We start from the raw sequence: 27,456 nt of genomic DNA, 5'->3' as shown, positions 1-27,456 counted from the left end.
ACTGATCCAGGAGACTCATTACCCCTCAGCATCAACTAAACATGAAAGACTGATACTGATCTGTTAGCCTGTCGATACCTTGTTAAGAATCCTACAGATCGAGCAGATGAAGGTCAGGGGTCGCCAATAAAAAAGGCCATAACCTGATATAAAGAGATAATAAATTAAAATGAATTCCCGCCAACAGAAGCACCGAGTCTACAAACGTTGATGAGGTTACATGTAGCCATGCAGTCATTTTAAAATATTTATTCCTGGAAAAGTTGAATGTTTACACGCCAACTTCACCTCATGAGTGGTCCGATGAGATGATAAAGTAGTAAATAGTAACACTGAACCCCACCGGGGATCCTGAGACACAGCTGAACCTGCTGCTCATTCAAAAAGGTTTTAAAGAATGAGGCCCCCTCTAAAACAAAGCAACACCCAACAGCTAAAACCCCAAACTACCTGCAGCCTGTAAAGGAAAGCTCATTTAAAAAGCAGAAATAATTTCAACAACTCTCAGACTGGATTAATTATCCTGCCTGCATCTTGACTGGACACTTGCTTTCTCTCCCGAGCCAGCTGTTGACGCTTCACTGACATCTCGACATGAACTGAACGTTACTTGTATTCCTCACAACATAAATGAAATAATAATAATAATAATAGTACAACCCAAAATAGTTATCCAATGTGTGTTTTCACAGAGGGCCCTATTGCCAAGGCTGCAGCCCACAGTGACCCTCCTGAACGCATCTCAGGTGACGTCGTGCCATCTCTACATGAGGAAGGGGCAGGATGATAGGGGACGGGTGGAGAGCCCGGCGGCGTGTAGTGCGTCTCCTCCTCCTTCGCCCCTTTTCTCCTGAGCTCATCAGTGTTGTGTTTGTGGAGTTGAATGTTGTTGGGATGGTGGAGGGTTTTAATGTGGAGGGGGGTGGGGCAGAGGCCTGGGTCACTGTCGCCTGTCCTCTGTCTCTGACCGTGTGAATGACATCACCACATCCTCTGGACCTAGGATAGGAAGGAAGTGGAGAAATAAATGAGAAATATTCAGCCATGCATCTAAAACCATAAAAAAAAAAAAAAAAAAAAAAAAAAACAAAAACGAAATTAGGGCATTCTCAGAAGGGAGCAACGCAGAATAATAATAATAAAAAAAGCCCTAAAATGTCTCCCTAACTAATTACTGGCGAGCTTGTTCATGTAGTCCTTTATTTTGGTGAGGATAAAGCTGAGGAGGCAAATTAAGAAGCTAACAGAGACGTTGTTCACTCATATCCTTATGAAAAGGAGTTCAAGCGTCTGGTTTCTTTCAGGCTTTTAACACCTGGTCTAGTTGAACATGCAGTCCACAGCAAACCAAGAGTAAACACCCTGTTATGACGATCCATTTGGTAGATGCAGGTAAACTCATCCCCCCGCCTGCAGCCGGCGCCTGTAGAAGCACACTGACAGCAGCATCCTGGCTCTGTCCTGATAACACCAAGATCTGAAACTTCACTGCTATTCCAGCTGTGTTAGCCAAAGGTGTTAGCCAGTCTAGTGCTAAACTCTACAGTTTCAGTACTTATTACCACTGAGCATCATTTAGGGAGCCGGCTCTCTCTTAAGTCACGATTATGCAACACTAGATTAGAATGTCAGCCTCCTTTGTGTTTACTTATGACTTATGTGTTCTGTCAAATAGTCAATAACACCTGCCTGCCGGCTGTTATTTAGGAAAGAGGGATTCATTAGTGGGTTGTCAAATAATTAATCAATTTATATGGAGTAAAAAACAACCTGCCAAAAATGCTTTCCTCTCTAGAATATTTTTCAGTCCCATTAAAAACAACCCATTAGATTCAATTCACATGGTGCAGCTGTTGCTTCTTATCAGAATCCAGTGACAGACGATATAAACACCTCGGTCTCTAGACATTGTGAGGGAGAAATGAGAGGTTTTAAAAAATCGTTTTTAAAGGCAGAAGAAAATTGGTATTTTTTTTATTTTTTTTAATGGAGCGTCACCCTTGAAATCCTGCTTGAAAAATCTTAACAAGAACTAAGGCCTTACAAATATGGAGATATTCCATTTAGTCCATATTGCATGACCTTAAATAGGAAGGAAAGCCATTTTTTTTCATAGCATTCATACAAAATCTAGTCCTGTGACAAACCGGTCAGTTTGCATTTCCTCCAAAGAAAATGTGTTTTACTTTTGCTGTCTGACAGTCAAATTGCTGGTGTCTGAGCTAAATAGAGCCCTGTTCTGTCTTGGGCCGTCAATCCGAGACGCAGTTGCAGAGAATCAGCAGTAGTCTGAGCAGCCCTGTTCACCAAAACAGGTTTTAATTTCTTATCATTTAACCCAGTTTGCCGTGAGATCAGATCAGTCCTTTTCTGTTGACCTGAAGCACAAAATGAAGAGGAAATGATGCCTGACTGTGATAATCTACTGTCAGCACCTTCCTTACACTGTTGAAAAAAACCCCACCTTACAGTCTTAAACAGATTTAACACTAAGATCAACACTTTTACAAAAGGCTGGGAAGCATTTCTGACAGCACATCCTCATTGGTTGCCTAAAAAACACTTTCACAGCAGCTTCCAAGTGTGCTTGTTAGATTTAATTATGTGAGATATGAAAGTAGGCCAGAGACGGGGACATGTTTGATACAAAGAGAAGACCATCTTCATTAGAGAAAAACAGCCTGCAAACTATTTTTGTCTGTTTCACTTGACTCTGAGGCACACGGTAAGTTTTAAAATAAAACATTACATCTATTGGTAAAGAATGACTATTTTCAAATGGGAACGATGTTGATTTAGGAACATAAAAAAAAATATATATATATATACAATTACATCTGTTCCAAGACAGAACAGAGAAGTAAAAACCTAAAAAGGAGTTGATTTTGCACCTGCACACATCCGTCATCTTCACTGCTGCACAACTAAAAACAGCCGCCTCTAACGTTACGCTGCAGCACAGCAAACAATATGAGGACCTGTTTCAGGGTTCAGCTTTTCAAACCTCCAAGGAAGGAAGGTTGCAAGGATGGAAAAGGAAGGAGAAAAGAAGATGGGTCAGAAAGAAAGGAATGGACAGAAGGAAGAAGGGAAGAAAGGAGAGAAGAGGCAAACATGTACGGCGCAGGTGAGAAAAAGAACCTAAGAAGGAAACAACTGGGAAAGAAAGATAGACATAATGAAAAAAAGGACAGAATGGAGGTAGGGAGGATTGAAGGAAGACGAGAGGAAAGTAAAGGCATGAGAGAGTGATCAAGGATGGACAGATGGTAGAACATCAAAGAGAAAGAAAGGACATTTAAATAGATAGAAAGACAATAAAGTATATATAAATGATATCAAAATATCATTCCAGGTCATTTTCTTTTATCGTTCAAACATTCTCAGACCGAAAAACACAAAGCAAGTTCCAGACCTTTCCAGGCTGTGTAGGAACTCTGCTTTTTTACCCGGAACATTAACCCACCATCTAAACTGTGTGGTGAAAGACTTCTCCTCTCTGTAACGGACACTCACAGCAACTTGAGCCAGAAACCTACAGATATTCTCTGAAAATACCTCCAGAGGCTGAGCTAATTCTGAACACAGAGCCTCAGCGTCATGTTCGGACCTCGCCCCGATACAAACACACATAGCAACCGGCTCTAGCCGGCAAGATGGGAGACGTCAGGTCCCTCAACGCTGTTGCCTAGCAGCAGATAAAAATCAGGCTGTGTACGAGCGGGCGGCTTTTGGTGATGCTTTGAAGAAGCTCTGCTTCCAGCCGTTCTCTCGCCCTCCCATCTGCTTTAGGATGAAGCCCCTCCTCACCTCGCCCTCCCAGTGAGGGAGAGCCCTCTGAGAGTGGATTTGCTCAAAAACAATTAAAAAACAGCAGCAATCAATTCTAAAATATATCTTTTACAAATCACTATATAGATATAAAACATGAATAATCACAGAAATAGACAATGATCATGAAGCAGAACATTATAACTTTGAGTTACATCTAAAATTAAAACACATCTAAAGATAAGTGATCTTGCTAGATAATTAAGATATCAAAATATATTTAGAATCAAAAAGTAGGAAATTTTTGCTGATATCCCATCTTTAGGGTATCAACATCAGGAACAACCAGAACATCCAGTCCTCCTTTACACTTCTGAGGCAGCATGAATCAATATGTGGTTGGCTTGAAATTAACAAAGCAACATAAAAGCTTCAGCTAAACCTCAGAGGAGAAGAAATCTTTTACTAAGCTCAGAGGCAGCCTGTTTGAAGTGAAAGATGCCAAGCACCTCCTGGCTGCCTTTCCAGACAGAAAAAAGCTGAGAAGCATCCAGATGATGACTCTGCTGTTGCAGTGATGCAGAACCAACAGCCTTTAAGGTCACAATCTGTGCAGGGTCAGCCGAGGGGATAAAGGTGCTGAGAATAGCAGGTTGGGAAAACTACTGGGGGGGTCGTGCGGGTCTACATAAACACGATTATGGCTTTTAAGTGTCCAAAGACTGGCAAATATTAGACACAGAAATCCTAAATAGATAATCATGACAGAAAAGATTGAACACTCCGATGGGACTTTTTATTAAATCAGCAGTACACAGACTGTTAAGGTTCAGATAAAAACATCAAAAATACAAATGGACACGTAATGTTTTCCAGGTACAAGGATTCCATACATAACATAGAATAAACCAATGAATGCAACAATGAAGAGAGAGAGAAGTGGAAATTGACCCTTAAATGATAATTTTTTTAAGGAGAAAAGCTGTTTAAACAAATCAAGCTCTATGTTAAACAGCAAGAGGGACCTAATCCTAGCGTCTGGTTGTGTTAGCCTTGAACACAACAGCCATGGTTTCTGATAGCTGAATATTAGCTTTTTAAATGAGCCACATAGAAGGGCTTCCAAGCATGTTTCTGACCACCCACTCACAATCAGATTAAAGTTTAAACTTTGACTAGGCATGTTTAAGTAATTTGTTGTTTTTTTTTTGTAAATCAACCAGATTTGGACTCCTTGATTTATTTAACAGCATGAGTGAACTAAAGTCTATAAATGGATGTCAGTCCATTCTTCTTCAAGGTAACCGTGAATGACAGCAGAAGATAGGAACTGATCAATTACAGCAACTGATGCCAGCATAGAAAGACCATCATACTGCAACCAGGTTTGACCTTTTTTATTTATTTATTTTTTTTTTTTCAGAAATGCTGTGTTTTTGTCAGAATCATAGAGGTGTACATGTTCTAAAAGGTTTAAGGATAGTCCTGGCCGTCTCAAGAATGTCTTCCAAGATGTTTTGATATTCAAATGTGGGCCAGGATTTAATGTTTTGGTGAGTGGAAGTCCCTCATAGAGGCAATTTTTGATCAGTTTGTTTCTTAAAACTCAGCCATAACCTCTGACCTTAACTGAGGCATATGGGGTTTATGTGTTGCTATGGGAACTCCTGGATGGGTGGATGTACTCCTGGAGTAATTCTGAAGGACATCATGTTTTTCCCAAAGCTCTATATTCAAAAGTGTTTCAAAAATTATTATTTTTTTTCTTTTTGTTTCATCTTAAAAATATGTTTAATAACTTTTAAGAAAACATTTTCTTGTTTAGTTAATATTGTGAAAAATGGTTGTTTCTCAATAAATCCTTATTCAGTGGATAAGATCAATTTAATTTATTATTGGATCATTTGTATTAAAAAAAAAACATTCTTAAAATTACAGCCTGGGCTTAAGGCATGAACATAATAAGACATTTTGGGTTTCATGCTCTAATCTACAAATATATAGCACAACAGCCCCACATCCATTTAGGAAACTCCTTCAGGTTTCCAGAATGAGCTTTGCTCTGCAAAAATTCCTCCTTTCCTTTCATTCAAAGCCCTCCAGCATTCTTAAGAGAGAAGTTATTTGCCTTGTTGTGTTAAAATTACAGACTGTACAAATGTTGTCTCTCTGTGTACAAACAAGCTGCAAAAGCCACAAAACTATAATTAAAACAGTTAATTAAAAACAACAGCAGCCAGATTACAATGAAAGCAGTCACTACTGTGAAAGCAGGATTTCTTTCTCCTTGTGTCTTAATCCATTAAAAAAAAAGAAACAGAAAACAGCACAGCCTTATTAGTCAATAATAAACTAATTCACACTAAAACAAGTATCCATTAATGATTTCTCGACATAATACCAGCGTTCATACAAAGAATAGCAGGTCCTCCATGACCGAAACATTAGGAATTCAGAGCAGAACAGCTGAAAGAGGAAAATCTCAGTCCCAGCACTGTGGCTGATAAGTTCCTCCTTGGCATAATTAAAATTGCTTAACACATTTTTTTTTGCTTTTGCTTCTATGCTAATGAGCCAATTAAAGTAATCTGAAATGCTAATTCATTGACCCACAGACAGAAAGATTGCTGACTTTTAATCAGCGTCTGAGGGAATGACTAATCAGAATGGCCGACACATTCATTTCTGCATAGATTAAGAAAATAAAGCAGTTTTCTCGTCAAGATTCTCTCAGCTGACGGAAAGAACCAAGCTGCTCGTTTTAAAACATCAATTTCAGCTCATCCCTGAGAGCCCTACACTATGCTGGTAAGAGGGCATCCTGCCTAAACATGTTCAGATCTTTACTTCCAATTAACTCACTGCTGTGTAGAGCAGCAACTAACTAACATGAACAGTAAAAATATGGCACAACTGAAATTACACCTTAAATTAATTATTTTATTTATTGGAACTCAAAAATCTTGAAACTGTAGAAATAAAGTACTAGATTAACATTAATAGCTAATAAACCAAATTATTAGCTGTCTGTTAATATACGGTAAGTTTTTCAGAGTTAAGCATCATTATTTTTTAGATTCATTTTATTTTAATGTGCTTAAGCAAACAGCTACGAAACAAATGGTCATGTTGCACAATAACATAGATCTGAAAGAGTAAATGCAGTTAAACGAACTATGATTTTTGTCTTAATATCTCCAGAGACATTTATTTAAATTTCTTCTTACAGACAGTTATATTGAAATTCCTAAAAGAATTCATGACATTGTATTTTTTCCTGCATTATCAACAGTAGCGTTTCACATTCATGCAACACATTGTGGTTTCCTAACAGGTAAACCATCCAACCTTCTGATTATCACCTCACTGGAAGCTCTCTCCTCCAAAATCTTAGTCTTTGAGAACATGAAAAGCCAATGTAAAACATACAATTAATCACTGCAGCCAGGGATGGGAGGTATTTCTAATAAAAGTATATGAAATGCGTATTTTAAACATAAAATACTTTTTTGTAATTTGTATTTTATTGAGATGATGAAAATGCCTTTGCATTTGGTATCAAAATACTTTAGCGTTGTGCATTTTTGTATTTTCAAAATACTGTAAAATACTCTCTGTGAGACACAGTTTGTGATGTCATCTAATTATCTATATAGCATGAAATTGTGTCTGGGGAACCTTTGCAGTCAAGTCCACTGTGATACCATTCTCGACCACAAGGGAATTTTGGCCCCTTTTCAAAGCTGCTATGGGCACATTGCTCGATCAACACAAAACACACGGTGCTGCATATTAGATTGAGTCAGGTGTCTTCTACTTGGTGCTTTGTCCGGACCAGTCAAGGAAGTTGTTTCAAAGCAAAGTGAGCAACCAAATTTACCTAGTTTATTTCAGTAACTGATTTATTCTCAACCATGAATCACTCTTTTTATTGCATGTTCCTGTTCAATTTAACCAGTAGCCGAGTTGAAGGGGGATGGCATCCCTCCTTCTTAAAAAATTCTTAAAAATCATCCCCCTTAAATGACCATCCCCCCATACCATCCCCTGTGACATTTTATAACTGAATGTGTAAAATTTCTACAATACATTAACAGTTATGGCAATAATATTGCCCTTTCAACATTTGGTGGGCTGTCGGCTTAGAAAAATAGATAAAATCAAAGAAGTGGCCTACCATGACCATGAAGCTGATCCCAGTGGGAAATTGGTCCCTAACTATGTAGGGGCAGTGATAGGCATGCCAGTCTAGAGACTGACTTCAGGTCTACTGTAAGGTTTTGTGGTCAAGGTCAAAGACCGGCGTACCTGACATGTAACAACCATACCATGCATAGACCATGCATAATATAATTCCATCATCCCCCTTCTTTTTTTTTTTTACAACTATACTACACAGTGTAACGTTCAGTGTTAGCTGCTAACTGTTAGTTTCACTGTCATTGATTACACCAGTGAACATTCAAAGAATCACGTTTTTAAAGTTATTGTTAGGTTTCCTTTTGTTTAATGCCGCGGTTCTCAAAGTGTGTGGCGCGACCCACTGGTGGGGAATTGAGACGTGACAGGTGGGGCGCGCCAAGTTCCGGTGTGTGTGTGTGTGTGTGTGTGTCTCGTGTTACTATAAATGTAGAACGTGTGAGAGCAAACTGTCCTTATAGCTGTATGTTGCCGCTTTTTTGACCAATCAAACCCACAAAGTAATCATTACTAGCCTACATGCAGTCTAATTAAAAGAACATTAGATATGAGAAAAATTTCACCTGGAACTGAAGTGCCAAAATAATGATTNTTTTTTTTCAGAAATGCTGTGTTTTTGTTAGAATCATAGAGGTGTACATGTTCTAAAAGGTTTAAGGATAGTCCTGGCCGTCTCAAGAATGTCTTCCAAGATGTTTTGATATTCAAATGTGGGCCAGGATTTAATGTTTTGGTGAGTGGAAGTCCCTCATAGAGGCAATTTTTGATCAGTTTGTTTCTTAAAACTCAGCCATAACCTCTGACCTTAACTGAGGCATATGGGGTTTATGTGTTGCTATGGGAACTCCTGGATGGGTGGATGTACTCCTGGAGTAATTCTGAAGGACATCATGTTTTTCCCAAAGCTCTATATTCAAAAGTGTTTCAAAAATTATTATTTTTTTTCTTTTTGTTTCATCTTAAAAATATGTTTAATAACTTTTAAGAAAACATTTTCTTGTTTAGTTAATATTGTGAAAAATGGTTGTTTCTCAATAAATCCTTATTCAGTGGATAAGATCAATTTAATTTATTATTGGATCATTTGTATTAAAAAAAAAACATTCTTAAAATTACAGCCTGGGCTTAAGGCATGAACATAATAAGACATTTTGGGTTTCATGCTCTAATCTACAAATATATAGCACAACAGCCCCACATCCATTTAGGAAACTCCTTCAGGTTTCCAGAATGAGCTTTGCTCTGCAAAAATTCCTCCTTTCCTTTCATTCAAAGCCCTCCAGCATTCTTAAGAGAGAAGTTATTTGCCTTGTTGTGTTAAAATTACAGACTGTACAAATGTTGTCTCTGTGTACAAACAAGCTGCAAAAGCCACAAAACTATAATTAAAACAGTTAATTAAAAACAACAGCAGCCAGATTACAATGAAAGCAGTCACTACTGTGAAAGCAGGATTTCTTTCTCCTTGTGTCTTAATCCATTAAAAAAAAAGAAACAACAGAAAACAGCACAGCCTTATTAGTCAATAATAAACTAATTCACACTAAAACAAGTATCCATTAATGATTTCTCGACATAATACCAGCGTTCATACAAAGAATAGCAGGTCCTCCATGACCGAAACATTAGGAATTCAGAGCAGAACAGCTGAAAGAGGAAAATCTCAGTCCCAGCACTGTGGCTGATAAGTTCCTCCTTGGCATAATTAAAATTGCTTAACACATTTTTTTTTGCTTTTGCTTCTATGCTAATGAGCCAATTAAAGTAATCTGAAATGCTAATTCATTGACCCACAGACAGAAAGATTGCTGACTTTTAATCAGCGTCTGAGGGAATGACTGATCAGAATGGCCGACACATTCATTTCTGCATAGATTAAGAAAATAAAGCAGTTTTCTCGTCAAGATTCTCTCAGCTGACGGAAAGAACCAAGCTGCACGTTTTAAAACATCAATATCAGCTCATCCCTGAGAGCCCTACACTATGCTGGTAAGAGGGCATCCTGCCTAAACATGTTCAGATCTTTACTTCCAATTAACTCACTGCTGTGTAGAGCAGCAACTAACTAACATGAACAGTAAAAATATGGCACAACTGAAATTACACCTTAAATTAATTATTTTATTTATTGGAACTCAAAAATCTTGAAACTGTAGAAATAAAGTACTAGATTAACATTAATAGCTAATAAACCAAATTATTAGCTGTCTGTTAATATACGGTAAGTTTTTCAGAGTTAAGCATCATTATTTTTTAGATTCATTTTATTTTAATGTGCTTAAGCAAACAGCTACGAAACAAATGGTCATGTTGCACAATAACATAGATCTGAAAGAGTAAATGCAGTTAAACGAACTATGATTTTTGTCTTAATATCTCCAGAGACATTTATTTAAATTTCTTCTTACAGACAGTTATATTGAAATTCCTAAAAGAATTCATGACATTGTATTTTTTCCTGCATTATCAACAGTAGCGTTTCACATTCATGCAACACATTGTGGTTTCCTAACAAGTAAACCATCCAACCTTCTGATTATCACCTCACTGGAAGCTCTCTCCTCCAAAATCTTAGTCTTTGAGAACATGAAAAGCCAATGTAAAACATACAATTAATCACTGCAGCCAGGAATGGGAGGTATTTCTAATAAAAGTATATGAAATGCGTATTTTAAACATAAAATACTTTTTTGTAATTTGTATTTTATTGAGATGATGAAAATGCCTTTGCATTTGGTATCAAAATACTTTAGCGTTGTGCATTTTTGTATTTTCAAAATACTGTAAAATACTCTCTGTGAGACACAGTTTGTGATGTCGTCTAATTATCTATATAGCATGAAATTGTGTCTGGGGAACCTTTGCAGTCAAGTCCACTGTGATACCATTCTCGACCACAAGGGAATTTTGGCCCCTTTTCAAAGCTGCTATGGGCACATTGCTCGATCAACACAAAACACACGGTGCTGCATATTAGATTGAGTCAGGTGTCTTCTACTTGGTGCTTTGTCCGGACCAGTCAAGGAAGTTGTTTCAAAGCAAAGTGAGCAACCAAATTTACCTAGTTTATTTCAGTAACTGATTTATTCTCAACCATGAATCACTCTTTTTATTGCATGTTCCTGTTCAATTTAACCAGTAGCCGAGTTGAAGGGGGATGGCATCCCTCCTTCTTAAAAAATTCTTAAAAATCATCCCCCTTAAATGACCATCCCCCCATACCATCCCCTGTGACATTTTATAACTGAATGTGTAAAATTTCTACAATACATTAACAGTTATGGCAATAATATTGCCCTTTCAACATTTGGTGGGCTGTCGGCTTACGATTAGCCTTAGAAAAATAGATAAAATCAAAGAAGTGGCCTACCATGACCATGAAGCTGATCCCAGTGGGAAATTGGTCCCTAACTATGTAGGGGCAGTGATAGGCATGCCAGTCTAGAGACTGACTTCAGGTCTACTGTAAGGTTTTGTGGTCAAGGTCAAAGACCGGCGTACCTGACATGTAACAACCATACCATGCATAGTGCTTTAGGTTAATATAATATATTAATTAGGCTATGTATAATTCTATCATCCCCCTTCTTTTTTTTTTTCTACAACTATACTACACAGTGTAACGTTCAATGTTAGCTGCTAACTGTTAGTTTCACTGTCATTGATTACACCAGTGAACATTCAAAGAATAACGTTTTTAAAGTTATTGTTATGTTTCATTTTGTTTAATGTAATTAGCATATAGCCTACATAGGACTTTTGTATCTCATTGTCAACATTTGTGCTGCTGCAGCACCACAGGTGACCTTCTCCACCACTTGTAGTAATCTAGTTTGTGCTCATACTAGTGTTGGCTGTTTTAATGTACTTTTTTGTAAAAAAAAATGTACCTAATAATGTTCTACTGTTGACTGTATGGCAACACAATATTGGTGTTGGGAGTAAAAAGTAATTTAATTAGGCTACAGTAATGCATTGATTTTTACATTAATGCAGTAATGTAAGGCATTACCAATACAATTTCAGTAATATTTTACTCAGTACAATTCTCAATAATTGAAGTTACTTTGCTTTTTAATCCAAAATTGAGAAATGCTTAATTGGCACCAGAGAAGATTATCCAATAATTTCAAAAGTCATCTATGCTGGTCCTGGAATTTTGATTGCCCTGTTTAGATGATTATCGAAAGGGAATTTGAGTTATATCTGCCGTTCATGCAACAGATCTAACATGGTTAGAATATACTTCTTATTTCAAGCAGTGAGAATAAATAAAATGTTGCTTTCACAGACAAAGATCTTAGCCATGATTCTCAAACTATTTGCAGTAAATCTACACAACTGGAAGTGGAAGAAAAGGCAACCAGCAATAATGAGAACCATTTAAAGTCAACATACAATTTCATTATGGGTATATTTTACTAGATTAAGTTGTGAGTGACCTTTGACCTTTGGGGCCTACATTGTCCCATGAGTCATAACTGCAACCATTATGATGGTTGTCTTATATCAAGGTTGGGCACTCTGGTAGTGATGGTGTTAAATCACTTAAAATGTTAAAATGCTTACCAGTTTAAATGTCTAAATAAATCATCCATTTGGATTGTTTGTCTTTAAGTTATTGTCATTGATCTATAGTGGGCAATCTATTCCACCAATAGAGTAAATAAGTATAACCAAGGAAGGGCTCCTTGAGTTACTGAACATTTCTCAGGGCAGGGTTTATATCGGGGTGTCTAACATGAAGGGTCAGCATATCTGTTGACTGATTATGGAAGGAGTCTCTTGCTTTCAGATGTTTTTACAGATAGTGTTCATGTGAAGGGATAGTAGAAAAAGGCTCTTAGAATAAAGTATTTTGTAGCATTTTGAAAATACAAAAATACAGTATTTTATTTTGATACATTTTTAAAGGTGGGTATTTGGTATTTTATTTGAAAATACATTTTGATGTATTTATGCCCATCCCTGACTGCAGCTGATACTCCAACCACCAAGGTATGTGCGATTGATGCACACAACAAGCTGCAGCTAGAAGAGTGGAAAAAAAACACAATCTAATTTTTAAAAAGTAAAATTCAACTGAATATAATTAAACTATAACTGAAGCTGTTATGACAGGATGTTTCCAAAAAAATTGGTATTTTGATACCTTTGGAATTTTAATTATTGGAATAGCTTTAAATATCCTACTGTGCAATTTGAGTGAATTCATAACTAAAGTCAGCAAAGGCTGCCACCTCACTATGAGCATAAATATAACATAATTTGTCATCTGGTCTTAATTATCTTTTAACTATTTGACCCTCCTGTTAATTTTGGGCTTATATAGCCACGTGTCCTGTTGTTTTACTATATACCTACCTTCTCAAACAAAATGATCTTAATTTCTTTACTTTCTGTTGTTGTTTATAACATTACAGGGATCATAAGGGAAAGAAAGATCCTGGAAACAAGCTTCTTGATTGCTCAGTGAAGTTTATAGCCTTTTTAAGTAATGTGTAGATTTGATCTGAACTCAGTGTTAGCTAATTAAAAAAAAATATGCCTGTGCTGCCATTTGAACAATAATTACAAATAGGGGAGTCAGATCTGACTGGGTCCATTTGCATAGGAGAAAACATCTCAGCCTCAATATTAAAACTGCAATTTAGTTTGTGTAAAGTAGCTATAACATACCTTCATCTAAAAAAAGAGCATTGTTTATCCCATCAGGATGAGCTGTGCAGAGTTCCGGTCTCTTGGTATAATAAAGTTCAAGTATAAATTATTAGTTTTGACCTTTAGTTTTTACCATTTATGTACAATACTGGAGAGCACCAGGTCCACCTCCCGCTAACAGCCTGATTAACTTCTGAATAACCCACTGATGCACTATCAGAAATAAAATAAACCCCCTGCTGCTGGACTGAAACAGAAAAACAACGACAGAGCAGCTGCTGCATGGGACAACATAAAAAAATAATAAAAAACACCTTGGCATATTAAAACTAGAACACAATGGTCATTTAATGCTTGAAGTTTCTTTTTATGTCTCAAATCATCCATATAGTGCTGAATGCATTTTATTGTACAAAAAAAAAAAGTCCTTCCATCTTAAACTATATATCACCAAACCATGTCCTTTGTTCAGCCTTGAATATTTAAAAACAGATTACCCCTTCGACGTGTTCGTAATAGCTAATCACAATGCCACGGACAAGCTCTAGACGATGAATAACTCATGGGCACACAGAGGACGTTCAACATACGACTTCCACCACTTACAGCACTAAATTGCCGGTGCTGTATTGACAAAGCAGAGACACAGACTTCTGCACCAGAACATCTGTGAACTTATCTCTGATGAGCTTTTTATACATGCCATAAAACATCCTAAATGATGCCATTCTACATGTTCTGCTGGTTATTAAACAAATGTGAGGCTATAATGAAACCTGCCTTATAGAAGAGAAAAATAAAAGATCATCTCCACATTTCACCGGCACTGATTGTTTCATTACAGAGAAAGGACGCAGACAAGGACACCCATCTAAAACCTCAAGGTGATTTTCTGTCTCTAACGCGGTCTGAAGGGTGGTGAAGATCATAAAGATAAAAGCGGGACGTGAGCCACTGCAGATTTACCCAGCCGGACTCTGTTTAATACATGTTTATTGTAATGGAAGCCTAGCTGGACAAAAAGATGTACAATCTTCTGCTGGTTGCTTTGACAACTGCAGCAGCTCTGCACATTTATTAGTGCTTTAAAGCAGCGCCATCTTGTGGGCTTCCCTAAAGTGATCAGTAGATGGAAGAAAAAGCTCAACAGCGCACTCTAGTGAACTCATCTGTTCATTAACTGAACCAAAAAGATTGGGGCTGATTTGGTTTCCATAGTAAATATATTTTCTGTTGAGAGAAGGACGGAAATGACAGTGAGCAGCGTTTCACTCTCACATAAGGGGGAGTCGCTTGTTTCCACAGATACAGGCTGTTTGCTGGGTGTGTAATCTTAAAGACCTGTTGGGTGGTTAAGTCATTCCAAGGCACAGTCAGGGAAGTATGCTGAGCTGTGCAGTCTGAGAATAAGGTATGAAGGGACTTTTTTTGTTTTTAGATCAGCCAGAGCTGCAGCTCTGCAGCAAGCAAGAGGGGTCTCTACATGCTTTTATTACACATTGGAAAAGATAAAATATTCATTTAGGAAGAATAAAGATGAGCAGAAATGTGATAAAATGTTAAGAAGTGTGTGCTCTGGTCTTACCCTGGTCGATATTGTGCTGTGGTAACTGGCTCATCTGACTGTGGACCACGCCTGCGTAATTCCGGAGAAAAGCTTCCTCACTTGGAGTAAGCTGAGAAAAAAAAAGAAAAACAATAGTTTTATAAGGCCTAAACCAAAACCAAACAGATGGAACTCTGATCCAAATGACTTGTTATGACTTGTCCCGTTATTGGGCTCAATGATCAATCTTTAAAGCCTGTGCTTCCATTTTTTCAGTTGGATGAATTTTCTTTGCCTCTGTGTCGTTTTCTGCCCCACGTCTTCCAACTATGTTCAATAGACTGAGGAAGCTAAATTTTGTCTGTGGAGTCTCCTCTTTTTGTTGGTGAGGCAAATTTAAGCTTCACTGTCCCTTCTGGAGAAAAAGTACTATCCAAGAAGCATGATGCTGCCACCACTGTTTGTGATCATAGCATGGTGTGTTTAGAGTAGGAAGTGTAGGGCTGTTTTTACATCACACAGTGGCTATGTTTACATGCACAAAACCTTTAATCTGACTGAAACCAGTATGGTTTTAAATAAGGTTTATAAAGGATTAAAATTATAATCTGATCATGAGATGCTTTTGTGTTAACAACACTTCATTAAGATTAGAAGCAGTCTGCCAAGAACAGAGATGTACTAATTTTCTAAAACTAACGCAGGTAAAGTGTTGGTTCTGAGGGCCCAGAATGGACCAATACTCTGAGAGCAGCTGAGGTGTTACTGCCCTTCATAATCAAGCTACAAGCTCAGCAGATCATGTTGCTGCTGATTTTTTATTTTTTTATTTTTTTTACAGAATTAGAGAACAGCAGGAAATTAACATCCAAACACATTCTTCCTCGTCCTCCAAATATGCGGGGTCAAGTCAATTTGCCTCAATCCAAATTACATGATGGGAAAAAGTGCTTATACTCGGATTATGGATCAGAAGAAACCACCTCTAAATTGGTATACAATGTTCTAAGTGAGCTAAATCCCCTAACAGTATTCTGACCATCATAAATACATGACATATTTTCATTCCTAACAACCCTATTTTTCTAATTACTTTAGGTCCACATGTGTAATACGTCTGTCTAAAGAACCCTGACTTTATTTTAGTTTCTCTGATCTAAAATAGATCTAATTTTGTTCACGTTAAGGGAGAGATTTTCTGCTGGCGTCAATTCTTGGAATAAAAGAGTTGTAAGAAACAAAGCAATAAATGATATTAGCTTTGTAGTAAAGTTTTCAATGCTAAATGATTTTCATACAGTACCTTGGCATCATCCTAAGTCCCCTTAGAAAGGTAAAGACTTAAACCACTAGATGATAGGGCAAAAAACATTATGTAAATCTATAAACCTAAAGATCTACATGTTATATACAAAACAAGCTTGTCGGTCCAATCGCTTTACTTACATTAGAACCCATTTTTTTAAGCATGAGCAGGACCCGCACTTTCTGTTGGATATACATGTCTTCAGGAGACTTCCCCGGCGCCTCCTCGCGGTTCATCCCCTCTGCTCCTGTGGCTCTGGTGACACAAAAACCAGCAGCATAAGTATTTTAAAAAGGTGAAATGGTAGGTTGTGTGATCTGTATATGATGCACACACTAAAGCTATAATAAAAAAAGAGCCAAAAAAAAAAAAAAAACTCAAAAGGGCACTCAGAAAACCTACAGAGCAAATAAGAATCTGAAATGGTTAGAAGAAAGCACAGTGGTTTAAAACTTAAACTCATAATTCCTGGGACACTCTTTAATCAGTGGACCTGCTTCAGCATGGCTGCAGTACAGGTTTGGTTTCTCACTGCTTCATTAATATTGTGTGGTAGTTTTCAAACCGATCTCTCTTCTGCCTCTGACCTATTTTCACTGCCAGCCTGCAGAGATGCAGAATATAGGCAATAGGAGTGAAAAATAAAATATAATCACACAGGAAGGGGGGTGATAAAGCAGGCGATAAAAGGAGCTGCCAAAGCTAATGATGGTGGTGATAAAATAAAGAAAGGTTATGCCATCATCACACATGTGCAAATAAAGGTTGGTTGCTGTCATATTCAACTCATAACGTACCAAAAACGCAAAGAGCACTGTTGGATTTCCGGTTTAAATTTGCTCATAGAGGAAAGGGAAAACACTGAAGTAAACACACACAAAAAAAATAAGAGAGAACATCAGCATGCATATCCGACTGGTTTCATAAAAAAAACCTGAGCAAATCACAGAGAATGATGATAGCTCTGGCAATTTCTTTTGGCCTCTTATCTGTACAAAGGGCCACTAACGCATGCCGACAGGCCGTTTGATGTAGGGTTATGTTTAATTGAGGAGCTGGCTAATCATCCCTCTTCTCCAGAACTCACAAGGGAGGGGGAAGAATGGGGGTCCCACTGGCCCCCGTTTGACTGTCACATTGATGCAGTGGATTCATCCAGATCAGAGCAGCTGGAGATCAAGCTTCTAGTTACTGTATCTATAACTAAAGGTCACCTTCAGTGGGCATTTGTAGACACGATTTGAACGTACGACGGAGCAGAGTGACAAAGAATGACTCGCCTAAACCTGAGCAACACTCACGGTTTAATTGGAGAGCTTAAAAAGATGGAGAGCTCTACAGTGTCAGTTTAGCTGCTCAGCAGACCTTCAGGGGATAGGAGGGGGGTTGGGGGGCATAGATAGAGGGAGGATGCTGGTAGATGGGGTAGAGAAGGGGGGTGGTGACAGCAGTGTCTTTAGATGAGCCTCAGAGGTACTTTTGATCAGGTCTCAGAGGTTCAGACAAATTGGGGAGCTCATGCTCCATGCAGAGATTTGTGCAATATGGAGGCTGAGTGGAACTCAGCAGCATCAATAGGTCCTCCTCAGATGCAATGAGTATCAGACGCAGGATGAAAAGCAGAGGATGAGAGACGAGTGTAATTACTCTGCTTAAGTAGCTGCCTTGTGTTGAGGTCTTTACAGCACACCACTTTAATTTTATCCTCTAAAAATATAAAAAAAAATGACTATTCATATTTTATTGGAGTGTTATTATAATGCCTTAAAAATGTAGCATAATTAAATCCCCAATTAACTTAAGTATAATTATTCAATTAATAAGGTTTAATAGGATCACTTGTGTTGATAAACCTAACTGAAGTGTTTTCAGATTATACTTCATCCTTTTAGGATGATGAATATCTAGGAGTTTTTCTTTAAGAATTACAGATCTTAATTTTGGATAGATTCAGCTAAGAGCAGAATCTCAAACAAAAAGTCTCCACAACAAGCATCAAACAATGTCTACATGTCAGCGGTTTGTTTTAGAGAGATGCTGAACAAAAGCCCTCCCTGTCCTACCATCACATAGTTTAACATATGGTGTTTGCTAAACTACAGGCACTTTAAATGCAATCATATTTTGGTAAAATCAGACCAAAATCCTCCTAAAGCATGGTGAATTTGTGTCTATAATAAAAATTGCCTGCTACTGGGTCAGGTAGGTAAATGAGTTCGAACCCCACTTCCACAGACTGCCACTCTGGCTCTCTGAGCAAAGACCCTTAACCCACACTGCTCCGCAGGCACCCCACGATGGCACCCCACTGCTCCGCAGGGGATGGGTTAAATGCAGAGGTAAATTTCCAATTAAGTTAAATTATTATTATTATTACGTATATATAGATGTGCTGGAGAGAGATTCATATAATGCTACGTTCACAGTTAACACGATTTTAGCAGCAAAAAGCTTCTCCTGCTTCATTTTTGATGCTTGTCCACATTAAGGTCAAACACGCCTCAAGAGCAGCTTTGATGCTCCTGAAGCGTGTCGAACAAAGTGTGTACAGATGCATCTGATGCTTGTGCTAGTCCTCTGATCAATGGCAGAGAGTGGCTTTGCTATGATTGCTGTGGTAAGCTGGTAAAAATTTGTATTTTTATGTGACAAAGTCCACCTCAAAATATGCCTGTGCAGACAGCTCATCAAGATTATGATCCTGCTTCAAAATATTGCATATATAGAGCTGCCAATCTTAATGACTTTAAGCATAACTTCATCCATTGTTTATTTTATTTCATTTGGAATCTGTAAAACCCACTAACTGAATGATGGAGTATGAAAAGTGACCGTTGCTCTTCCCAAAAAAAAAGAAAAAAATAACATCACTACTTTCATGTCAGGTTAAGAGGAACTGCGGTGCAGTAAATGATGTTGAGGCTATAAATCCTGTCAGGATGTCTTGTTGCTGCACTGCTCTTTCCTCCAGCTCAGACACTCAGCCTGGTATAGCACCGCAGTCACTATCAGGGAAATTAGATAATAAAACTGTTTGATTTGACATAAGTAGCTGAAAGATCTGACACTGGGTATATTAATAGGTGTTTTAATTATGTCTTCAAACAAAAAGCTCCATGTGAAATTGTAACACTGTGAAATTAAAATTCATAAGATTATAATTGAGTTCATAGGTTTAATATTTATAGACTGGTTGAAAATAACTATGTGATAATCAATTGAAATAAATTTTATTTTCACAGAGTTACACTTTCACATAGAGCTTTTTGTTTAAAGACATAATTTAAACACATATTAATATACCCAGTGTCAGATCTTTCAGCTACTTCTGTCGAATGAACAACCATGGTGGACGATAATGCGGAGAGCAGTCTTGATTTTCAACCTTGTTTAAAAGATTGTGTTGTTAATACACTGGCTGATGTTGGGAAAGAAATAAAAGATTGCAAGATGTGCTCCAGCACTACCATCTATGTTTACTTCCATAAACAGAGAGCACACTCGCTTGTGACATCAATGCATCCTCTACTGTGCATGCGGGACACTTAAGCTGTATGAATGCAGTTCAGATCACATACAAGTCACATATATTTGGAAATGTGAACAACCATGCAAAAGAATTGTATTTTATTTAAAAAAAAATCAGAATGGAGCATCAAGGCCTGCAGTGTGAACATAGCCTAAGACTCTTAAGCAAGTAGCCTTCTTTTTTTGTGGCTAAAAGGGTTCATAAATCTATTTAGTTTTTTTAAATGTATTTGATTGAAGACAATTGAGCACAATTGGGTTAGAAGAAAAAAGCTGAAAAGCAATTTTATTATAAGTAAGCAGTAACAGGGATTAAAGCAAAAAAAAAAATAAATAAAAATTCCTGAGCCTAAACTTTTTCGACACAGGCAAGAAACGGTGACACAAACCCCTTATTTTTAACTCTCATACACGGTCAGTTATTGACACTGGTAAATCAGCTTCTTCTTCTGTTTGGCTAATACTCTTCGTTTCTGAGCGTTCCTTTGCTACCATTGGCTGGCAAAAGCAAGAGGGATTTCGATTGTCTTTTTAAAATTTATTTACCTCCAATTTATCTTCGAGTGATTTTTGTTTTTTTTACCCACGGGCAATCGCTATGAGCCTGAAATCCGACCTGGGGCCGAAATACTTTAATCCTTGCAGTAAGAGACAAACTTGGTAGAAGAAAACATGCGCACTCTTTGAGGCTGTCGTTCTATTGGCTGCAAAGGTTGCTAGGAGACGATCCAACTCCAGTATGAGAGAGAGCGTAAATAATCCCAGAACAGATCCCTAAACAGATCCAACGGGTTTGCGACTGCATCTCTAACTCAAGCAGACCGGTTTGCTGGTAAGGAGAAGGAAGTAAATGAGAGGAGAAAACATCTGTGCGTAGAAAGCATTAGATTTGAGAGCAGAAACAAAGATTAAATGGAGAAGAGAATATTGAGAGAAAGCAGAAGTCTTGAATGTAAGCATTACACATTTTGAGTAAAGGAAATTCTGCTCTCAAATTGAAAATGTGTGCACTTGGTTTTTGGCAGGAGAAGATCCTCCATACGGTACCTTTTGCTAATAAGATTAATCAAAGCTGCAAGCATCAATGGCGCTCAGCGCTGCTTGGCCTATATAAACTTTCATGTATTAATAAACATATTGCTTTTATGACAAAAACACTACAAAGGTTTTGAAGCTCAAAAATCCATTTTTAGCATCATGTCCATCCAGCCGTCTGCTTTGAGTGCTGCAGGTTTTATTTTTACCCGACTCTTTGTGCCATCCTTTCACAGCAATTTCAGCTACCGTATAAATGATAAAAGAGCAACAAAACCAACGGGGAGAAAAATTACTCAAACGTCCTGCTAGCTGCTGAGAAGTCTCTTCACCAATTTGTCTGATGTTGGACATGTCTGTGTAACAAAGAATAAAAAGCCATCTCTTCCCTTGATGTGAGGAAAAGTAAGCCCCACTTCAAGGTTTATTATATACATTACATCCTTTCTGAGCTACTGAGGTACTCTGATGGAAATATGCAAATGAGCAGTGGATTGGCATCATTTGCTCATTTCTTCAAAGAAGCTACCTAGGGCTGCTTTTCACTGCAAACACTTCTTTAGATCTCGGATCACTGTCCACACCCGAGGAGAGATTTGATTTTATCACTGCAAAATAAAAAAGATAATAAAAATAAACCAACAAAGACATTGATTGCAGTAAAAACATGCCTATAAGTATATGATAAACAGTCTTTTACACCTATGAACTTAATTTGAGAGCTGCAAGCTGGGATGTATCCCAGCTTGAATAATTGCAGCTTTAAAGTCTCAGTCCAGATTTAGCCATGCTCTGCTAAAAATGAAAGCTGTGTAGCCTTCCAGGTGCTTGTAATAATATTTCATGTTTTACAATCCTTCAAGGACCCCAATCTGGATCCTTTCGAACTCCTTTGTGTTCTCGAGGTTAGCATCTAGAGGTGAGCTGGCTGTGCGTTAATCCCTCAAGGGACACTCAGCCAGTCTCGACTGAAACAGCGTATTATACCAGACATAATCAAAGGCTTTCTTTAGTGCTGATCCAGGAATAATCCCTGGGAGACAAGCCCCTCCCTGCTTCCTATGTACCAAAGACTGGGCTGTCCTCAGTGCTGAAATGCTGGACAGAGTCCTTATACCAATCAGATAGGGATCAGGGGCGAAGAGTTTAATTATTATTACCTTTGATCAACACCGGTAATTTTATTTAAATTAAGAATTACATTTCTTCATTTAGTGAAGACATATTATGCTAATGTAATAATAAATTAAGTAATAGTATTATTGTAAAATTGACATCTAATTATTTATGTCAATGTATTTTTCGTTATGCAATCGGACATAATTGTTTAAATGTACAAATTTGAACTTACTTGTGTATTTATTGTAAGATTTGAATCAGCATTAATGTAATTTACCATCTAAAATATAATACCTAAATATTTTTTGGAACAATTATTCATTTTATGGAACATTTTGGCCCTCCATGTACAGTGGTGCTCCAAAGTTTACATACTCTTCCATCAAAGACAGAAAACAAATCAGCTGCCGGTAAACTAAATTGCAGTTGACAAAAGTAATAGTAAATAAAAATTATAACACAATAGAAATCAGGAAATTGATTTTGAATAAAGAAACATGCACACATACATATGTATATATTAATAAGTAAAAGAAGCAAACAAGCATTTATGGAGCTTCTGGACTAAAGTTTTGTTGAACATTTTGAGGCAATTACTGAAATCAGGTGTTTTCTGTAATGTTCAGGATTTTTTCAGTAAGATCTCTGCAACTGTTGACAGGTATGTTGGTTCCTTGATCATGAGTAAAGTGCTTTAATTTGTCTCAGTTTGTTTTTTCATTTATTTTAAACAAAAATAAAAAAATCAGATTTCATTTTACTAAATTATCCTTTAGTAAATTAGTAGTTATTTATGTTTTCATTTTCGTGATATATGAATTATTAGTGAAAATGTTTAATTTTCTTTGATGGGAGGGGGGAATGTACACTTTCAAGCACAACTCCATCTCAGGGATCAGTGATGATCCACAGGGCTACATGATTGGGAGGCATCAAGCATTAAGAGAAAATAGTCTAGCTTTCCTTCTAAACATCCTTGTGAGACTTATAGTTAAGATTAAGATATCCTAACAAGAGATGTGTAATTTTCTTTGAATTATCATCAATGATAAGAATTGCAATTTCTTATTTTATGAAAAACAAATTCTAATAAACTTTTTTTTAACAGGTTGTATTTGTTCCTTTGAGTAACTAAAAGTTCTCTCGAGACGGTCAATTTATAACTTCATATATAAATAGAAACCATTCAATCTAAATAATAATAACTGGCTGCCTTAACAGCTGCAAGGATTTTGACGGACCAAAAAAAAAAAAAAAAGGCAACATGATTTTTGGAAAATGATCCCGTTCTGTTTAGCAGCCAATGAGCTGCTGACCCACCACCTCCTAAAGTATTAATTGCCATTTCTAAAAAAAGGAAAAACCTGAACATTTTAGATTCCAGACAAGCCACAAAGTGCAACAAGGGTTTTCTTTTAGGGCACACATTATGCAATGTGATATGCCCCCACATTAACAAAGGGCGAAGAAGGACGGAGGCTGCCAGGGAGTCTGGCTTGCTGCATGATGCAGGTACGATGTCAACCTCCGGTTTACAAATCACCTTCCCGCAGCATGCATAAGAGAGAGCCTTGCAATATGACTCGAACAGACTGATGGCTTTAGCAGATAGGAAAAAGTGAGAGTGAAAAATAACTTGAATTCAATCATGAGCTGCTCCAACGTCCGGAGCAAATGTGTGAGAAACATTAGTAGGCCATAAGGCTGGTGGGGCTGCCAGCTGATGAGCCTGCCCTGGTTCTGCAGAGCAGCTGAACTCACGACCACCCCCACCAAAAAGAAACAACACACGCATCTCTAATGACATTTTGTCATACATTTGCCTCACCTTAGTGTATGGTTAAAATAATATGAGGTTTCAAGAGGAAAATGGGTCAGTACTACTCATACAACATCTATACAGTCTATAAAAAAAGTGTTTGCTTCTGAAAACTTCCTCATTGCACATCAGAAGTATTTTTTGCTTACTAATGTTGTTTACTTGAGAAAGAAAATCACTGCCTTAAATGTTTCAAGAGGTGGAAATGCAGAATACATAAAAAAAACAAAAAAAACAAAAAACAAAACAGGTTTTCACATCATTACGTGAAACAAGCAGTTATCGCCTAAAGGCAGACTAAATGAGGCCTCCTGCCAAAAGCCTGGATTGATTTTATTTTACCATATTACCTCAACTTTCAGACAAGTTGTTAATACTGATATCTTTAATAATTGCTTTCTTTCTAGAGCAGATAAAATTCTGGCTCCCACAGATGACAAACAATCACTAAACCTATTGATTGCAGCTCTTTAAATATGATGCAACCATGTCCATACATGCTGCCATTCCACCCGCACCCCAATGAAAGAGACAAGAGCCGTCAGAGGATCTAAGTGACAAGACTACAAGAGGGAATAGAGTACTAGACCATCAGCGAGAAGGTGACGACTGCTGGCGCAATAATGGGAAAAAGGAAGAAATGGTAACAGATTCTTTGCAAGATCATAACTCACAGAATAAGGAAGACGACTAGAAGGGAGAGTAATCGGTCCACAGACGCATGTGAAGGAAGGAAAGAAGGAATGGATCTACTTTAAATTATCTATGTTTGGTATTTTGGACCATGCTTCTGCAAAAGCAGATATTTTCAACACTAGGCACCAGAACTGTTACATTTTTCATCACAAATCGAAACATATTTACAAACCACAACATATAATTCAAGAAATAATCACTCTGTGCAAATTATTACTTTATGGCAAAAATATTGCACGATAGCCATGATTCTTCTTTTTCAACAAAAACATATTAACAGTAATCTCCAGACCCAAACATTGAGCAGACATCTTTGGCATGTTAACTTATTACACATTAGCTACACAGGCAAAGCGTGAAGCAACATGACTGCATCTTTTAATTTAAACATTCATGTGAAGGTTCAGATAAAGTCAAAATAACACGGGTATTAAATCTAAAAGCTGGCATCTGAAACTCAGGCTTCCTCAAGGTCGAAGCAGTTTTTGTCCTCAAACACAACGAGCATGACAATCAAGACAACACAGGCAAGAAAAGCTTTGTTAAGGACCTGCTGGCTGTCCGCATCTCTGCTCATCTGGGGGTGTTACAACAATAGTGGCAGTATTTGGGACAATAGTGATGAACTAGATTGTTAGAAAATACATTGATTAGTAGGTCATGTTTTGTAGTCATTGTGTGACTCAGACAATCCGGGAAAACTAAACAAACTTACTTCATGGCAGGGTTTCTAGGTTGTGATTTGTCATTTTCAAAACCTCCACTAAAACGAGTCCAATGAGTCCACTAAAATGGGCTGACAACATTTCACACTATTTTAGCTAAACCCTCAGGTATTTTCAATAGCAGCAGGTAAGGCTAGAGCAACCAAATTCCAAAGTAAGAACTTACTATGAACGCATGACAATTTCTATTGAGGTCAGAATCAAGATGTAGATAAAAAGAAAAATTGATGGATAGATTCACAAAGTTCAGCTATATGGAAACCTGAGAAAAAAAACAATTAAAAAAAATTATTGGATAGGCGCTTGAAAAGATGCACAGATAAAATAAAATAGTTGAAAAGATGTCCAAATTTTCATAAGTCTCACTGAGCTGGGGGAAAGAAGGATGGATTTCCCCCCCCCATAATTCAGTTTCTCTATCCATACTTATTCATACCTGAAAACAAAATTAAAATGGACAATTTCATATTTTTTCAAAGCTACATAGAAACCCTTTGGTTAAAAAAAAAAGAACAAAACAAAAAAAAGCATCTAATCTGGTGTATGATCATAGGGCAGCTATGCTCACTCCTTAGAGTCCCTCAAAAAGTAGAAGCTGCAGCCTTAAGCTGGTCCCTTGGGGCGGTGGCAGCAGGATTTTCAAAAGCCTCATCATCAAAGAGAGGCATACAATCCTGATTACAAACGGCTACTTATGTTTTACGTTGCTGGAACTATAATAATAACATAGGAGGCTGTAAGAGACAAAGAAACAATAACTGGAAATGAGGGGAAAAAAGGAAAAAGATTGATTAAAGTTATACAAAATATTCTAAAGAAATTTAAAGGATTAAAACCTGTCCATTAGGTGTGAATATGTCAAACGGGATATGATGAGAGCCTAGTGTTGTTCTCGACCAGGTCAATGCTGAATGGGTAACAAGGCTAAGACCAAAGACACCAGTAAGTGATTGCAAGATGAACCCATCTTCCCCCTCCTGGTATCTACTGCATGCAGGCAGCTGATCAACTCCCCTCAGGGAGCGTAAAGAAGTGGTCCTTATCTTCCTCCTAAAATCCAAACAGCTAAGAGAATGTGCAAACTAAGAGAGGCTTAACATGCTGTGGTAGATGACAAGGTGTGCCAGTTGCCAGGGGGGTTCTGGGGGGAGGTGGGGGGTTTTGCCCATGAGCAAGGCCTGACACCTGCTGGCTGCAGCACTCATCAATGTCCTGCTGCCAACAGGGAGCCAGCTTTGCCACCAAGAGGGCTGTCAGATACTGGGCGTGGGGGGCAGCAGACACTGTAAAAGGCAGGGTGGCACAATGGATATATGGCTGGATTATAAATAGAAAGTAGGAAGAGGTATTTCTAGAGCTAACTTAAGAATAAACAAAAAATACATCAAGATATTTAGAAAATATTCTGACAATATTGTAGATTTCCAGCCATGCAATATAAAAACATACATGCATTAGTTATAACGTTAAGTTGAAATTATGAGTAATTTAATTAAATTTGACTTTGTCTTGTTCTTTGCTGGTATGTTCTTTGCTGTATGAAACATGAATTGTCGGTAATAATCAGAAATGGGTTAACGGTTCTTGTCATGTAGCGAGACGCAGTTTAAACTGTAGCATCTTTAGCAAAGCAGCCAAGCCATTCCTGTTTCCTCCCAACGGTTTTTAGAGTTACATCCTTCGTTTTGGCATATATATGCAGTAACCCGAACCAGCTGTAAGTGCTCTAAGGTTTAATACGAGGTGACATTTGATTTCGGAGGGAACGAGAGCCGAGCTGCGGAGCTAACCAGCAGAGCTAGCTCGCCTAGCATGCCTCAGACAAAAGCCTGAATGAGGCTAAGTTCTATCGGCTGTAAACTGCATCCAGGTGCCGCAGTTCAGCCGGAAAAATAAACCCTCTGACATTCGAAGACCCGTCAAGAAAACGGCGTATGTGTGCTTACCCCTCCTGGTCCAGCTTTAATTTCGAGTGTAATCTGTTTGAATGGGCTGTTATATTATGAGCAGGGCGTCCCTTTCCGGGGTCACATCCCTCCAGTCGGCAGAG

General features: G+C 37.7%; 1 protein-coding gene across 1 annotated transcript; it reads right to left on the bottom strand.

Annotated features, from left to right (window-relative positions):
• On the bottom strand, positions 1–27,456 carry ctnnbip1 (catenin beta interacting protein 1). The gene is made up of 4 exons (XM_015378161.1): positions 27,353–27,456; positions 16,625–16,739; positions 15,218–15,308; positions 1–999 (listed from the first exon to the last, which is right to left on the bottom strand). Exons 2-4 carry the CDS (start codon positions 16,718–16,720, stop codon positions 941–943), a joined length of 246 nt encoding a protein of 81 aa, XP_015233647.1. The 5' UTR covers positions 16,721–16,739; positions 27,353–27,456; the 3' UTR covers positions 1–940.

The sequence above is a fragment of the Cyprinodon variegatus genome, unplaced genomic scaffold (assembly GCF_000732505.1).
Source record: "Cyprinodon variegatus isolate N-32 unplaced genomic scaffold, C_variegatus-1.0 Scaffold165, whole genome shotgun sequence".
Taxonomy (NCBI): domain Eukaryota; kingdom Metazoa; phylum Chordata; class Actinopteri; order Cyprinodontiformes; family Cyprinodontidae; genus Cyprinodon; species Cyprinodon variegatus.
This window is presented reverse-complemented; position numbering and strand designations above follow the sequence as displayed.